Here is a 17,733-nt window from a genome sequence, read left to right as displayed (position 1 = left end):
ACTTGTAGGGAACACAATATGTGGTCTGTACTTGGCATGGAGGATTCTCACTTATGTGTGACACAAATTGAGATATGGGGAGGGTAATGAGCAGGGTATCTGCAAATTAAATACTGTAGTATTTACTATAATAAAAAAAACTGTAGTGTTTCTGCAGACTGTAGTGTTTTTGTGGACATTACTGCAGTATTTAATACAGTTTTTTTTTTGATAATACTGTAATATTTACTATAGACAATATGGGCAACTTTGATTGGCGTGGGGGTCACAGAAAATCTGAACTCATCATGAGGGGCCGCAGTGGATCATAGATCTGTGTACAGAAATGTTTGCAGTGAGAGTGACTAACAAAATCAATTGGGGCCCCCGGTCAGTAACTCAACCAAGATTACTACAAGTTTAATTAGCTGGCTAGACAAATTTACCAATCTACAAAATGTTAGCTGACTAATTGAGTGACAGTCAGTGACTGACATAACAAGAGAAAAACTACTGCTGATACACAACCACATTTCAAAATTGCACCTTGTGTATCCTATTATTCTAACTCTCAACAGTAAGTGGAGACCCTGACTGAGTTCCAAAAATGTATCCGTTTGCCTACAAAAGGGGAGCCGCCAGTTGCCCATCCCTGTACTGCATAGTATTCCATACTGCAAAATGCTATAGTAAGTACTACAAATAATTGAGGGATACTATACAGCGCCTGGTTCCTCTCTAGGTTTCTTCCTAGGTTCCTGCCTTTCTAGTAGGTTTTTTCCTAGCCACTGTGCTTCTACATCTGTATTGCTTTCTCTTGGGGTTTTAGGTTTGGCATCTGAATAAGCACTTTGTGACAACTGCTGATGTAAAATACATGTGATTGATTGATAGAGATAAAGGAAAGGACAGCAAGATTAGTGTGTGTGTGTGTGTGTGTGTGTGTGTGTGTGTGTGTGTGCGTGTGCGTGTGCGTGTGTGTGTGTGTGTGTGTGCCATAGTCAACTGAACCGCTCTCACTGAGACAATAGTGTAGCTCTTTCTTTTGTGTTGAGTCTTAATGCATGACCACACTGAAGCACCAATGTCTGTGTAATGGCTTTCATCCTTCACCTGCCACTGCTCCAGTATGGACATTGACAATACCGCAGCACAATAATGCCCCTACAATGACACTCATTTCATGTAAGTTGAATGGGTTTGACCACTGCCAAGTCCGTGCACAAAAACCAAAGTCCCACAGTACTATACAGTTAGTCCGCCTCCTACTACAATCACATTGTGGGGGAAAACACCAATTGAATCATATTTCTCCTCAATGGCGATGCAAATGCTAGGTGTAACACTGTGTAATCCAACATACATTTTTATTCTGAGTGAGGGTGGGATAGACAGACCACCAGAGAGGAGGAGGACAGGACACAATGCAGGATTGGCTAGCTTGGCCTGGGCTACCTACACAGATGGCTTTTCTCTCTCTCTCTCTCTCTCTCTCTCTCTCTCTCTCTACTGATGAGATGAGCAGAGGGAAGGAGGCATTGTTCAGTATCTAGAGGGGGATTACAATGCCAGAAAAAGTAATTGATTGTTGTGATTATGACTGCGTCCCAAATGACTGCGTCCCAAATGGCACCCTATTCCCTGAATGGGGTGCCATTTGGAACGCACCCTATATGAATCCATCAGTTTGCGCTTTTGGGGTAGATGTGGCCAAAGAAACTCCCTTTAGAAAAAGGAAACAGACAGAATAAGAGGGGGAGTCTGTCTATATGCATTAATGTGCTATTTAAAATGTAAAAGCAATTTACCAGCTGTTTACAGTAGTAATGAGTTGACAGAATAATTCTATGATTATTTTGAGGGTGAGGTATTTATGGGATCTTTTCAGGAATGGGAGGAGGGGATGAGTTGAGTGGATGTGATAGAAGAGACGAGGGTAGTGAGTTATGGGTGCGCTGAAAATGGGGCGAGGGAGTGGACTAATTCTGAATTCCAAATAGACTGCAAACAAGGGAATTGGATAGGTGGAAGCCATTTTTTTATTTCACATTTATTTAACCAGGTAGGCCAGTTGAGAACAAGTTCTCATTTACAACTGCGACCTGGCCAAGAAAAAGCAAAGCAGTGCGACACAAACAACACAGAGTTACACATAAACAAACGTCCAGTCAATAACACAATAAAAAAACCTATATACAGTGTGTGCAAATGTATTAAGGTTAGGGAGGTAAGGCAATAAATAGGCCATAGTGGTGAAATAATTACAAATTAGCAATTAAACAGTGGAGTGATGGATATTGCAGTGCAAGTAGAGATACTGTGGTGGAAAGGAGCAACAAAAATAAATAACAATATGGGGATAAGGTAGTTGGGTGGGCTATTTACAGATGGGCTATGTATAGGTGCAATGATCGGTAAGCTGCCCTGACAGCTGATACTTAAAATTAGTGAGGGAGATATAAGTCTCCAGCTTCAGTGATTGTTGCAATTCGTTCCAGTCATTGGCAGCAGAGAACTGGAGGGAAAGGCGACCAAAGGTCGACTTGGCTTTGGGGGTGACCAGTGAAATATACCTGCTGGAGCGCGTGCTACGGGCAGGTACTGCTATGGTGACCAGTGAGCTGAGATAAAGCGGGGCTTTACCTAGCAAAGACATGTAGATGACCTGGAGCTAGTGGGTTTGGCAATGAATATGTAGCGAGGGCAAGTCAACGAGAGCATACAGGTCACAGTGGTGGGTAGTATAGTGGGCTTTGGTGACAAAACGGATGGCACTGTGATATACTGCATCCAATTTTCTGAGGAGAGTGTTGGAGGCTATTTTGTAAATGACATCGCTGAAGTCAAGGATCGGAAGGATAGTCAGTTTACGAGGGTATGTTTGGCAGCATGAGTGAAGGATGCTTTGCTGCGGAATAGGAAGCCGATTCTAGATTTCATTTTGGATTGGAGATGATTAATGTGAGTCTGTAAGGAGAGTTTACAGTCTAACCAGACACCTAGGTACTTGTAGTTGTCCACATATTCTAAGTCAGAACCATCCAGAGCAGTGATGCTAGACGGGCGGGCAAGTGCGGGCAGTGATCAGTTGCATTTAGTTTTACTGGCATATAAGAGCAGTTGGAGGCCACGGAAGGAGAGTTGTATGGCATTGAAGCCCATTCCGATTAATCGGAATGGCCGATTAATTAGGGCTGATTTCAAGTTTTCATAACAATCGGAAATCGGTCATTTTGGACTATTTAACTAGGCAAGTCAGTTAAGAACATTAAGAACACATTCTTACTTTCAATGACGGCCTAGGAACGGTGGGTTAACTGCCTTGTTCAGGGGAAGAACAACAGATTTTTACCTTGTCAGCTCGGGGATTCAATCTTGCAACCTTATGGTTAACTAGTCCAACGCTCTAACCACCTGCCTCACGAGGAGCCCGCCTGTTACGCCAATGCAGTAAGAAGCCAAGGTAAGTTGCTAGCTAGCAATAAACTTATCTTATAAAAAACCATCAATCAATCAATCATAATCACTAGTTATAACTACACATGGTTGATGATATTACTAGTTTATCTAGCGTGTCCTGCGTTGCATATAATCAATGCAGTGCGCATTCATGAAAAAGGACTGTCGTTGCTCCAAAGTATACCTAACCATAACCACCAATGCCTTTCTTAAAATCAATACACAGAAGTATATACTTTTAAACCTGTATATTTAGCTAAAAGAAATCCAGGTTAGCAGGCAATATTAACCAGGTGAAATTGTGTCACTTCTCTTGCGTTCATTGCATGCAGAGTCAGAGTATATGCAACAGTTTGGGCCGCCTGGCTCATTGCGAACTAATTTGCCAGAATGTTACGTAATTATGACATAACATTGAAGGTTGTGCAATGTAACAAGAATATTTAGACTTATGGATGCCACCCGTTTGATAAAATACGGAACGGTTCCGTGTTTCACTGAAAGAATAAGCGTTTTGTTTTCGAGATTATAGTTTCCGGATTTGATTTGATTTCCGGATTAATGACCTAAGACTCGTATTTCTGTGTGTTATTATGTTATAATTAAGTCTATGATTTGATAGAGCAGTCTGACTAAGCGATGGTAGGCACCAGCAGGCTCGTAAGCATTCATTCAAACAGCACTTTTGTGCGTTTTGCCAGCAGCTCTTCGCAATGCTTCAAGCATTGCGCTGTTTATGACTTCAAGCCTATAAACTCCCGAGATTAGGCCGGTGTAACCAATGTGAAATGACTAGCTAGTTAGCGGGGTATTCATTTGCCTTGGCCAGGTCGATGAATACGGCTGCTGAGTATTGTCCTTTATTGGTGGTGGCTATGATATCGTTTAGGACCTTGAGCGTGGCTGAGATGCACCCATGACCCGCTGGGAAACCAGATTGCATATTGGAGAAGGTACTGTGGTATTCGAAATGGTCAGTGATCTGTTTGTTAACTTGGCTTTCGAAGACTTTAGAAAGGCAGGGTAGGAGAGATATAGGTCTGTAACAGTTTGGGTCTAGGGTGTCTCCCCCTTTGAAGAGGGGGATGACCACGGCAGCTTTCCAATCTTTAGGGATCTTAGACGATAGAACAGGTTAGTTATACGGTTTGCAACAATTGCGGCGGATAATTTTAGAAAGAGAGGGTCCAGATTGTCTAGCCCAGCTGATTTGTAGGGGTCCAGATTTTGCAGCTCTTCCAGAGCATCAGCTATCTGGATTTGGGTGAAGGAGAAACGGGGAGGCTTGGGCAAGTTGCTGTGGGGGGTGCAGAGCTGTTGACCTTGGTAGGGGTAGCCAGGTGGAAAGCATGGCCAGCCATAGAAAAATGCTTCTTGAAATTCTCAATTATAGTAGATTTGCCGGTGGTGACAGTGTTTCCTAGCCTCAGTGCAGTGGGCAGCTGGGAGGAGGTGCTCTTATTCTCCATGGACTTTACAGTGTCCCAGAAATATTTGGAGTTTGTGCTACAGATGCAAATTTCTGTTTGAAAAAGCTAGCCTTTGCTTTCCTAACTACCTGTGTATATTGGTTCCTAACTTCCCTGAAAAGTTGCATATCGCGGGGGCTATTCGATGCTAATGCAGTACGCCACAGGATGTTTTTGTGCTGGTCAAGGGCAGTCAAGTCGAGTGAACCAAGGGCTATTTCTGTTCTTAGTTCTACATTTTTTGAATGGGGCATGCTTATTTAAGATGGCGAGGAAAGCACTTTTAAAGAATAACCAGGCATCCTCTGATGGAATGAGGTCAATATCCTTCCAGGATACTCGGGCCAGGTCGATTAGAAAGGCCTGCTCTTTGAAGTGCTTCTGGGAGCGTTTGACAGTGATGAGGGGTGATTGTTTGACCGCGGACCCATTACGGACGCAGCCAATGAGGCAGTGATTGCTGAGATCCTGGTTGAAGACAGCAGAGGTGTATTTCGTGGGCAAGTTGGTCAGGATGATATCTATGAGGGTGCTCGTGTTTACAGATTTAGGGTTGTACCTGGTAGGTTCCTTGATAATTCACAATATGGCAACATTTCCTACTTAGCAGTTAGAAGATGCAGAAAACCTGAATTTAAGATTAAGTAATAATGTTCCATCTCACAAAATTAAACAGACATTTTCAAGGATTTCAAATTAGCAAAGTTGGCTTGCTTGAGGAATGAATTTCATAACCTAAACAAAAATATTCCTTATCAACAAATCTCTTAGGCGAAGGTTGAGGCTTGAATACCATGGTTTACATGGTGACCACACCACTCGCCCGCGTGTGCCATCACACGTGTAACAGTATAACTTTAATCCGTCCCCTTGCCCCTACCCGGGCGCGAACCAGGGACCCTCTGCACACAGACAACAGTCACCCACGAAGCATCGTTACCCATCGCTCCACAAAAGCCACGGCTCTTGCAGAGCAAGGGGAACCACTACTTCAAGGTCTCAGAGCAAGTGAAGTCACCAATTGAAACGCTATCTAGCATGCACCATCGCTAACTAGCTAGCCGTTTCACATCAGTTACACTCACCCCCCCTTTGACCTCCTCCTTTTCCGCAGCAACCAGTGATCCGGGTCAACAGCATCAATGTAACAGTATAACTTTAATCCGTCCCCTCGCCCCTACCCGGGCGTGAACCAGGGACCCTCTGCACACATACAACAGTCACCCACGAAGCATCGTTACCCATCGCTCCATAAAAGCTACGACTCTTGCAGAGCAAGGGGGACTACTACTTCAAGGTCTCAGAGCAAGTGAAGTCACCAATTGAAGCGCTATTTAGCACACACCACCGCTAACTAGCTAGCCGTTTCATATCCGTTACACAAGCTTGTTGATTTTGTCCACCCCACCAGACATGATCAGGACACACAGGTTAAAATATCAAAACAAACTCTGAACCAACTATATTATTTGGGGACAGGTTGAAAATCATTATACATTTATGGCAATTTAGCTAGCTAGCCTGCTGTTGCTAGCTAATTTGTCCTTGGATAGAAAGGTTGAGTTGTTTTTTTAACCTGAAATGCACAAGGTTATGCCCCCGACAATGAATCCACAGATTAAACCCAGTTCATTTCTAGTAATCTTTCCTCCTTCAGGTTTTTTCTTTGGACTTTATATGGCAGTGGTTAGCATATTAAGCTCTCAATCCCTCGCCATAAATGACGTATTGGCCCTTTAATAAAGTTTAGGCAGTGATTTGCTCGTGGTTGTTTGGTAAGCATGTCGCCGCTTTGAACTTGTATATTTTTAGGGTATAAAATCAAAGCAGGGTTTATGGTAAACTGGCTCTACATAGTTTACAATCATTGTCATGTTAAAAATAAAATGGTTTAAAGTAGGAAAGACGACGAAGTTGAATCTTTGAGAAGATAAATATTCGAAGCAATCGTTGATACGTTTATCAACAGCCTAAAATTGGGTCGTCACTAGTTACCACAGCCACAGTCATAAACCATGCCCATTTCAAAAATGTATCTTCTTAAAATCTGATTTTAGACCTAACCACACTGCTAACCTTTTCCCTAACCTTAAATTCATTTTTATTTTGATACATTTTTACGATAGGACAATAGCCAATTTTGACTTTGTGTTTGTGGTAACTAGTGGAAACCTACCATGACGTGATTTATGTTGATCAACTTCCGGATGTCAGTGCAATGACCAACAGGTATATTTCAGCCGACAAAACAATGAAGGCTACTTCGTTTATTAATTTGACCGATAATTGAGAAAAGCTAATATTTTTTATTATCGTAAATTGTAGTTTTGAGTAGTACTTTTTAATGCACGCGTGTCATTTTGTCATTGTAAATTTGTCCAGTGACTTCTTTGCTCCGGTTTCGGTTGAGGCTTGTGCGGTATCAAGCGCTTCGCAGCCTCTCGCATGTGAAGGAATCACAGAGGAATATACAGATCATCAAAGAAGGCTGTTCTTCAAATAACTTTTTTTCGGATTACAAGGACAACATGAAAGTCACTGTAACTTTTGGAGCAACTGCAGTGGTCGTTCCGTGTAAAGGAGAATGGACAGTTCGGGAGTTGGTAGACCAAGCCAACCAGAGGTATCGAAAGATTCTGGAACAGGTAAGCAAAATGGGCTCTTTTGAAATATATTGACGTATTTTACTTTGGCTGGCATTTGTTTTTATACCCTCCCCTTTAATCCGGTTTGTTTGTCGTTTAAATTATTATTTATTTAATTTTTGAACAATAGTCTACTACATATTTTCCTACATTAGGTCATATTCATTAACTTTTGAAACCGTTTACCATTAACCAAGCGGAAGCAAATGGTACGAAACGGGGAGGGACTTACCTGCATTTGTCCAATAGAAACTTGATTTCGTTGCAAAATAATTTCCAAGCCATAGATACACAGATACTTGAAACCCCCATTTTATTATTCTGGACAGAGTGTATATGCCAGGCTACAAATCAACGGGACACATTGTAAATAACTTTTAATCACTTTCTTTGTACGCACCAGAAAGCCAGGTGTTAGTGGTCTATATGAGTATCATGTGCCCCAGCTAGCATGCAGCTGTCTAGAGATGTTCTATGTGGCTCTGTTGAAACGGTCAGTATCTCCCTGTGCAGGTGGGACTCCGTTTGATGTGCTCTGCATCGTTTCGCCTAGCCTGTGTGGCGGACAACAGCCTTTGTCCTCTGATTGATGGGGGATTAGGGTGGCTGACAGCTCAGTGTTATCAGCTGGTTTTTCCCTGGCGCGATGGCAGGAGGCCGGTGATGGACAGGGTTATGCCAGGCAGGCAGTGGGGATGGATGGCTTCCCATTAGAGCTTCCACCCAGGCACCCACCTGCGTTGGTGGGCTCTCATCTGCCAGGTCTCCCCAGGCCCGGGCTGACTGGGTTTGCGTCCCAAATGGCATCCTTTTCCCTATAAAGTGCACTACTTTTGACAAGGCCCTAAGTTAAAAAAGTAGTGAGCTATAGTAGTGAACTATATAGGAAATAGGGTGCCATTTGGGACGCACACTGGATTTCAGTTGCAGCACAACATCCAGGCAAGTTTTCCCCCTGCCATTGGTTATAGGACCCTGAGTTTGTCCTGATCAGGTCACATGGAAAAAAAAACTCAGGGACTTACAATATGTGGCTGCCTAGCTACCCTTGTCTAAATTATGTTTGGCTTCAATTGGTAGAATTAGTAGAAGCCTCTTTGTGGCCAATTATGTGTGAAACACATCTCACTGACTGAGAAATCCCTCGAACATAATCAAAACAAACCCAGGGTCCCACAAAGTGAAATTACCTGCGTCTAGTGAGATTCATCCTAGGAACAATCAAGGGTTTGGCTGGCGATCCACTCTATCGTAAACCATGAACTTTGCAGCTCTCTAATTGCCTGCCACTGGTGTGACAGAATTCATAGACAGTGTCCAGTGTCCTTGGCTTAAACAGAGATATACTGGGTCTGTGTGGAGAAGGCACACAGAGGAATGTCAGTCACCCTCTCTCAGTGGAAAAGGGAAGGTAGTGTAGCTGCATGGTTTGTCCCTGCCACTCAGGTTACAGCCATAGCCCGTGCCAATATGGTAAGACTCAGACAGCCATGAGTTCTCTGTAGCTGTGTGTCCATTAATGTTATATATTTTTTGAGCAGTGGAGGCTCCTCAGAGGAGAAAGGGGAGGACCATCTTCCTCAGTGAACTTCATGAAAATATAAATTGTGAAACATAAAAAGAATATACTAAATATATTTACTTGTCACCAAATAATTGATTAAAACACACTTTTCTGCAATGAATGTCAATAGTAGCCTCAGCAGCACACACAGCTAGCTTCTGTCCTCCACTGGGTACATTGACTTCAATACAAAACCTCGGAGGCTCATGGTTCTTAACCCGTTCCATAGACTTGCACAGTAATTATGACAACTTCTGGAGGACGTCCTCCTGTCAGAGCTCTTGCAGCATGAATTGACATGTTTTCCACTAAATCAAAGGATCTGAGAATGAATCTAGTACTGAAAGCATAAGCTACAGCTAGCTAGCACTGTAGTGTGTAAATTGTGGTAAGTAGTTGACTCAAAGAGAGAGAGAGAGAGGCAATAGTTGAACAGTTAACAAATGCATTTCTTCCAAAATTAAGGAGAAGCAAGCAAGAGACGGCAAGCTATATATATTCACTTAGCTAGCAAATGCAACTAGCTAGTTTAGCCTACTGAAACACCCGGCACAACACTGGAACTCTTCCTAGTCGGAGGTAAGCTTTTGGTTTTATTAATTTATTGCCATCGTGGCCCGCCTGTGTAACTGCTGAAATGATTTCTGACTGTACACTGTACTTCATGATTGTAGCGGGTTTACTAACGCCTTAGTTCAAGTTGACTATGACATGACGACATTGTAGGCTCTGTGTAGTGGTTAGCTGTCATGATATGAAGGTTTGGCTTGGAAAGGTTTTTTCACCTGTTCACAAACAGCTGATGTGTTGTGCGCTGAAGGTAAAACGTGGAAGGAGGAGAGCGCGTAGAAGGAATTATATATGTGACCGACCGGCTCAATTTGGTCTTATGTAGCAAAATTTGAAATTGTGTTTTCTACATTGGATAAAAGTAGAGACTTGGTATATCATACACTACAGTTGAGGAACAATGGGAAAGTAATTCTGCTTTGAAAGTTGATAAATTTGTAACCTCACTTTTTGAGGAAATGGCCCTTGAATGTTTTGCTACACCGACTAGAGAGCTCTTCTTTGTCTGCACCCATTCAGCATCGTTCACACCCTCTTAAGCCTTAGCCCGCCCATCTCATTAAGGATTCACATGTGAGGCCATGTACTAAACAATCAAAGTTGTCAAGAGTGAAGGTGGGTTTATACTACGGGTGTGTTGTAAGTTCAACAGCAGTCAAGCACCCAAGCTAACTGGCTAGCTTGCTAGCTACTTCCAGACACATGAGGGAACAGCTCACTTTTACCATTTTACTCGCCCTAGCAGAGTTGGTTAGGCTGTTTTTATGTTATCCAGAGCGTTGGTGACTGTACCTGTGCTTCTGGCAACAATTTTATTATGCTTTTTTGCCAACGTTTACTGACCCCGGCCATATTCAATGGGTGTTGAGCATTCGTAAATTCATCAGTTATTCTGCGGTCTGGCACACTCCGACGTGAGCGCTCTGAAATCGGAGTACATAGTCAGAGCAAATTTACCAGCTACATCTATCGACAGTTGTCACATTGACATCATGAACATTCTATTGAAATGGTTACTTGCATAGTGGCGTATATTGTTTAGACATCTAGCTAGCTAAACAATTAACCATAATCCCAACTCATAACGTTACTACCCTGCATGAATCTTTAGGTAGCTAACCAACCAGGTTCAATGTTAGCTAGGTAGCTAATATTAGGCTATAACTAGCAATGCAAATGGCTCTGAGATACGAATAATATTACCACACAGATCATACACGTACCGTTAGCTAGCGAGTCAGCCAACTAATGTTAGCTAGTTAGCTAACAGTACGCTTGAACTTGAACTGAAAAGTTGCAGTGTACTGTGGCACAGCTTGCATGGTGCCACAGAATTCTATGGCACGTTATTTAACTGCCAACCACTGGTACCATTAATGTTAGTTAGTGCTAGAATTACCACCAGAGGGCATCTTTGAGAAGCATTTGATAGCCTTCAATAGTGTCTGTACTAGAGAATTTTAAAAACGTAAAAAAAAATAACATAGTACATGGGACTGATTTTAAGAAATTCTGCTTAATTTGATTAATATTATGGTGTTTCCGTTAGAATGGAACAGAAAATATGGCACTGTACAATGTGATGGTCACGAGTCGGCTACAGTACTTGGTTATTTAGCTAAAGAATCCCTGTGACGTGCGGACACGTGGAGACCAGGGTTCAATTCCCTGACGGGGAGGAAGGAGTAGGCTGTCCTTGTAAATAATAATTTTTTCTTAACTGACTTGACTAGTTAAATTCAGGTTACACTAAGAGCATAGCGTTTCTACACCCTAATTGTATAATTGTAGTCTAACCAATACCCAAATGGAGATTCAGTAGAAATAAACATCTAATTGATATATCAAGACCAAAATAGTGCTAAAATAGTTGTAGGTTATTAAATAAATAAGACCTACACCACTCAACACTAGTGAGACTCATGTCGCCTACGGTTGGCCTACAGAATATAAAAAAATATGACCTGACTCTCCACCAATACAGTGCCTTGCGAAAGTATTCGGCCCCCTTGAACTTTGAGACCTTTTGCCACATTTCAGGCTTCAAACATAAAGATATAAAACTGTATTTTTTTGTGAAGAATCAACAACAAGTGGGATACAATCATGAAGTGGAACGACATTTATTGGATATTTCAAACTTTTTTAACAAATCAAAAACTGAAAAATTGGGCATGCAAAATTATTCAGCCCCCTGAAGTTAATACTTTGTAGCGCCACCTTTTGCTGCGATTACAGCTGTAAGTCGCTTGGGGTATGTCTATCAGTTTTGCACATCGAGAGACTGACATTTTTTCCCTTTCCTCCTTGCAAAACAGCTCGAGCTCAGTGAGGTTGGATGGAGAGCATTTGTGAACAGCAGTTTTCAGTTCTTTCCACAGATTCTCGATTGGATTCAGGTCTGGACTTTGACTTGGCCATTCTAACACCTGGATATGTTTATTTTTGAACCATTCCATTGTAGATTTTGCTTTATGTTTTGGATCATTGTCTTGTTGGAAGACAAATCTCCGTCCCAGTCTCAGGTCTTTTGCAGACTCCATCAGATTCTTCCAGAATGGTCCTGTATTTGGCTCCATCCATCTTCCCATCAATTTTAACCATCTTCCCTGTCCCTGCTGAAGAAAAGCAGGCCCAAACCATGATGCTGCCACCACCATGTTTGACAGTGGGGATGGTGTGTTCAGCTGTGTTGCTTTTACGCCAAACATAACGTTTTGCATTGTTGCCAAAAAGTTCAATTTTGGTTTCATCTGACCAGAGCACCTTCTTCCACATGTTTGGTGTGTCTCCCAGGTGGCTTGTGGCAAACTTTAAACTACACTTTTTATGGATATCTTTAAGAAATGTCTTTCTTCTTGCCACTCTTCCATAAAGGCCAGATTTGTGCAATATACGACTGATTGTTGTCCTATGGACAGAGTCTCCCACCTCAGCTGTAGATCTCTGCAGTTCATCCAGAGTGATCATGGGCCTCTTGGCTGCATCTCTGATCAGTCTTCTCCTTGTATGAGCTGAAAGTTTAGAGGGACGGCCAGGTCTTGGTAGATTTGCAGTGGTCTGATACTCCTTCCAGTTCAATATTATCGCTTGCACAGTGCTCCTTGGGATGTTTAAAGCTTGGGAAATCTTTTTGTATCCAAATCCGGCTTTAAACTTCTTCACAACAGTATCTCGGACCTGCCTGGTGTGTTCCTTGTTCTTCATGATGCTCTTTGCACTTTTAACGGACCTCTGAGACTATCACAGTGCAGGTGCATTTATACGGAGACTTGATTACACACAGGTGGATTGTATTTATCCTCATTAGTCATTTAGGTCAACATTGGATCATTCAGAGATCCTCACTGAACTTCTGGAGAGAGTTTGCTGCACTGAAAGTAAAGGGGCTGAATAATTTTGCACGCCCAATTTTTCAGTTTTTGATTTGTTAAAAAAGTTTGAAATATCCAATAAATGTCGTTCCACTTCATGATTGTGTCCCACTTGTTGTTGATTCTTCACAAAAAAATACAGTTTTATATCTTTATGTTTGAAGCCTGAAATGTGGCAAAAGGTTGCAAAGTTCAAGGGGGCCGAATACTTTCGCAAGGCACTGTAATTACATATAGAGGATTGGAGGATTCTAAATTAAAACCAAAAGCCGCCTCATGGGTCTCCCGGTGGGGGCCGGCACATGTATCAAACCTGCATCTGTAGCAATGCATTTTGCGCTGTGGGAGCCCCCATTCACTCCGGAGCCACCATCCACAAGGTATCAAAATACAGAGGGGTGTTGGTAAAGTTATATTGGTTTCCAGGCATGTCATATTTTTTGATAATACTGTACATGGTGTCCAGGTCAGGATAACCAAAACATTTCTTTATTAAAGACTATCAGAAAGCATGTTGGTACTTATTTATTTTGATACAAATCCATGAATGAGTGAGTCACTCAGCTGTATGTAGGTGCTGGGCTATATGACTGTGCCATCAACTTGATAATATATAATGATATTTTTGAGGTTATTTCATTTAAAAAAAACAAAAGTGAGCGATCGTAATCTGAAATAATGGCCAAAACATTTATTTCTGTTTTTAGAGGGAGTGAAACGCTGGGCCAATTGTGCGCCCCCCTATGGGACTCCCAATCACGGTCAGATGTGATACATAATAATAATAATAATAATTTTTGTTCTATTTTTTGTTTAGTCTTTTCTGGTGGATTAAACTGAAATTGTAACCCATCACTGCCGGTTGTGATACAGCCAACCTAACTAAGAAATACATTTGATGATAGAATTCTCCCCTTCCCTCCTAGGCAAGTCTATTGTCCAGTTACCTGCTAATAAATTTAATGGTGTTGTACAACGTGTGTGGTTGAAAGAGTATTTTCCGGTAAGCAACAATTTGTTTGCCTTCATTAGACAAGTTTGTTCCAATATTTCTGTAATTCAGTGATGTTTATTCCCATAGTAATTCGTTATGTATCCATCACTAAATTAACATTGGCATTTTGAAAGAGTATTTTTATCATTATTTTATTAACGAAAGCATAAAGATGCCATTATCAGTTACATTGTGTTGGTTTGAACGTGCAGACTGGCACTAAGAACAACGGGAACGTTTCCCTAGTCAGCGCCATTATTAGTGCAATGCCCCTTAAAGTGTTGCTCTGTGCTACCCAGTGTGGCGGGGTGGGGGTCCGCCCCTGCTCCCCTTTCCACCTCCTCCCTTCCCCAAGGTCTAGGTCTGTCTTCTCTGCGGCCCATCCCGTGCCCCCTCGCGCCTTGAACCTCACGCACTTTCAGTGGATACAGCTGGAGAACTGCAAGGCAATCCCATTGCGCGCCACTCGGGAGCCATGACCAATATATATTGTCCTGCTAATAACAGGGTTAATAATATATTTGTGAGAATATCCAAGGGGCTTTTATATAATTCTATAATAATATTAGCTTTATTTAAAAAAAATATATATATATATATTTTGGCGATTTTGTTTATAAATAATGTAAAATTAGCGAGGAAAAAGGCCATTCTTAAACATGGGTTGAGACATTGTTACTAATTTGTAAATAAAACCAGTTTGTTATTTAGAATTAGTTATTTCTGTTTTTAGAGAGAGAGAAACACAAAACTTACAGTCAACTCATGGGTCTCCCAGTCGAGGCTGGCACGGGTATTGAACCAGCATCTGTAGCAACACCAGCCTTTCAAAGCAGTTCATGGCTACTGATGTGAGTGCTACGGGGAGGTAATCATTTAGGCATGTTGCCTTCGCTTTCTTGGGCACAAGGACTATGGTGGTCTGTTTGAAACATGTCAGTATTACAGAGTCGGCCAGAGAGAGGTTCAAAATGTCAGCGAAGACACTTGCCAGTTGGTCCGCTCATGCTTTGAGTACACGTCCTGGTAATCAGTCTGTCCAGGTCTCACGTGGAGAATCTGTAATTCTGTCCACAATCATGTTGTTCTGCTGTGATTGTCCCTTGAGCTCATCAGATTTCTCTGTCATTGTTATCATGGATTCACATACAGAACGGATGCCCCTTCTCAATGACTTACAGATTGCTTTCATCTTGCCATTCTCTTGTTTTTAAACTCAACGAGCTGACCCTGGGGGAACTGCAAACTGCTCTTCAGGTTCTGGACCGCTCCGGTTAGTTCATACATTCTTTTATTAGTTGACTCCACCAGTATTTGGCCAAAACACTATTTTCTTGTTGCTTTTTTCTTGTTGTAACAACTGCATCTGTAACACTTTATTATAATTTTTTAAAGATCCTTCACCTTATGATACCACTGTCCTCAACGGTACTCCGGTCGGCTTTGGTCTTCGCCGTGGTAACAATGTAGGTTACGCTCTTACTCCTCGCAGTTCCAAACAGGGCAGGTTGCAGCAGGGGTCTAGACAACCACAATCCTGGGTCAATACGCATTTCCATCCACAATGGCTAACCGCTTCGCGGGCTGTGTTAAAGCCCTCAACAAATCCATGCTTGCTTGATGGGTAGCTAGCTTGCAGCTAGGCTGCCTCCTCAGACCCTGCCTTGGTTGGCAGGATCACTGGACAGATGGTAGTGGTCCCAGCAACTGATCCCAAATGCGTTACGGGATCCAAACTCATAAGGTAGCTAGCTAGAAATGAACTTTTTCAATAGACTTTCAATCCTCACAAAGCAACAAACTGAGCTATCCCTCATTCCGCATTCATCAGGAAGTGATGTTTGTGTCACGGTCTGTCACCTTGATTACTGAAAATGATCTTGACCTGTGCACCTATGTTGTAAGCATTCATTCATAAGCTAGGTTGTAGCAACCTCACGATGGGTGCAAGGAAAATTTGAGTCATGTAGTAGCCTAAGCCTGTTACAGATGTTACATTGAGCTGGGTGAATGGAATATGCTTATAACAGAAATAAGGCCATGCTCATGAAAAAAAAATATTGTCCTCCCTTATCTTAAACGGCACCGAACGCCACTGTTGTCAAAAGTTATGAAGTTTGCATAGAAAATAGATTTGACAATTGCCTGCTATTGTGCATTTCCATTTAACAATCTTGTCCATAAAAACAGCTGGAAGTAATGACGTCACACCTAATTTAAAATACAAAAATAGTCTAGAAAAAAAGTGGTTGAAGTGTTTCCAGGCAAATTCTGCATGATTAAATTGGCAACAGCTTGTATACCCTCCCACCTATCTGTTTCATGTCTCAGGTCGCCCGCAAAAGCCAGCAAGCATAGAATGCAAATTGAGTAATATTTGCCATTATTCTAATAATTGCCATGGTGAAACTTGCACTCCTGGAGATCTGTAATAATTGGATGGTGACCAGAAACGCAAGGCGATGCAATTTAGCATTTCTTGAAAGTCAGTACAAGGATCCGGCAAAGAAACATTCTATTTATAGTTGAAACATTGATTTAGCAGAATGAAATGTGAAGTGGAGCTTCACAGTTATGTGTTGACATCACGTGCCCCGCCTAACAAATTTGAGAATCACAGTTTCCATCATTTGTCGCGATACATAAACAAAATAACTGCACTCCTGTCGAACGGATCCCAAACAATTTGGGGAGACATTGCTTTTGTCGAATAAACCAGAGTCAATTGTAACCTGCCTTGTGTTGACATTTGACAGCGTGGCATTTTCCTCTCTCATAAAGTTGTTGCTGTGCGAAAAGTGGGCATCCAAAGTCTTTTACGGGTTTCTCACAAACTCAAGCATTCTCCAATATCCTTTTGATGTTGTCGTGCCGACACTTCTATAACCATTTTCACTGTCTGTACTGTAGCTAGAGCAAAGCAAGAGCAAAGCACTACTTCCTATGTACAGTAGCTACTGTAGCTAGAGCAAAGCACTACTTCCTATGTACAGTACCTACAGTGGGTAGAGCAAAGCACTACTTCCTATGTACAGTAGCTACTGTAGGTAGAGCAAAGCACTACTTCCTATGTACAGTAGCTACAGTAGGTAGAGCAAAGCACTACTTCCTATGTACAGTACCTACAGTGGGTAGAGCAAAGCACTACTTCCTATGTACAGTAGCTACTGTAGGTAGAGCAAAGCACTACTTCCTATGTACAGTAGGTAGAGCAAAGCACTACTTCCTATGTACAGTAGCTACTGTAGCTAGAGCAAAGCACTACTTCCTATGTACAGTAGCTACTGTAGCTAGAGCAAAGCACTACTTCCTATGTACAGTAGCTACTGTAGCTAGAGCAAAGCACTACTTCCTATGTTGTACAGTAGCTACTGTAGCTAGAGCAAAGCACTACTTCCTATGTTGTACAGTAGCTACTGTAGCTAGAGCAAAGCACTACTTCCTATGTTGTACAGTAGCTACTGTAGCTAGAGCAAAGCACTACTTCCTATGTTGTACAGTAGCTACTGTAGCTAGAGCAAAGCACTACTTCCTATGTTGTACAGTAGCTACTGTAGCTAGAGCAAAGCAATACTTCCTATGTTTTACAGTAACTACTGTAGCTAGAGCAAAGCACTACTTCCTATGCTGCTGTTCCTCTCCCTTCTAATAATACATTGAAGTGCTATGTTCATTACAG

The 17,733-nt window shown here is 42.0% G+C and overlaps 1 protein-coding gene across 1 annotated transcript in view; it reads left to right on the top strand.

Moving 5' to 3' along the window:
• Positions 1 to 6,645: 6,645 nt before the first annotated feature.
• The window catches only part of pard3ba (par-3 family cell polarity regulator beta a), a 184,761-nt gene continuing 173,673 nt past the window's right edge, over positions 6,646 to 17,733 (top strand). The window contains exon 1 of the mRNA XM_036983066.2: positions 6,646 to 7,552. Within this exon, the coding sequence (XP_036838961.2) occupies positions 7,436 to 7,552 (117 nt within the window). The 5' untranslated portion in view covers positions 6,646 to 7,435. The remainder of the gene's footprint in view (positions 7,553 to 17,733) is intronic.

The sequence above is a fragment of the Oncorhynchus mykiss genome, chromosome 7, assembly GCF_057628025.1.
Source record: "Oncorhynchus mykiss isolate SJ-2025 chromosome 7, ASM5762802v1, whole genome shotgun sequence".
Lineage (NCBI taxonomy): Eukaryota > Metazoa > Chordata > Actinopteri > Salmoniformes > Salmonidae > Oncorhynchus > Oncorhynchus mykiss.
This window is presented reverse-complemented; position numbering and strand designations above follow the sequence as displayed.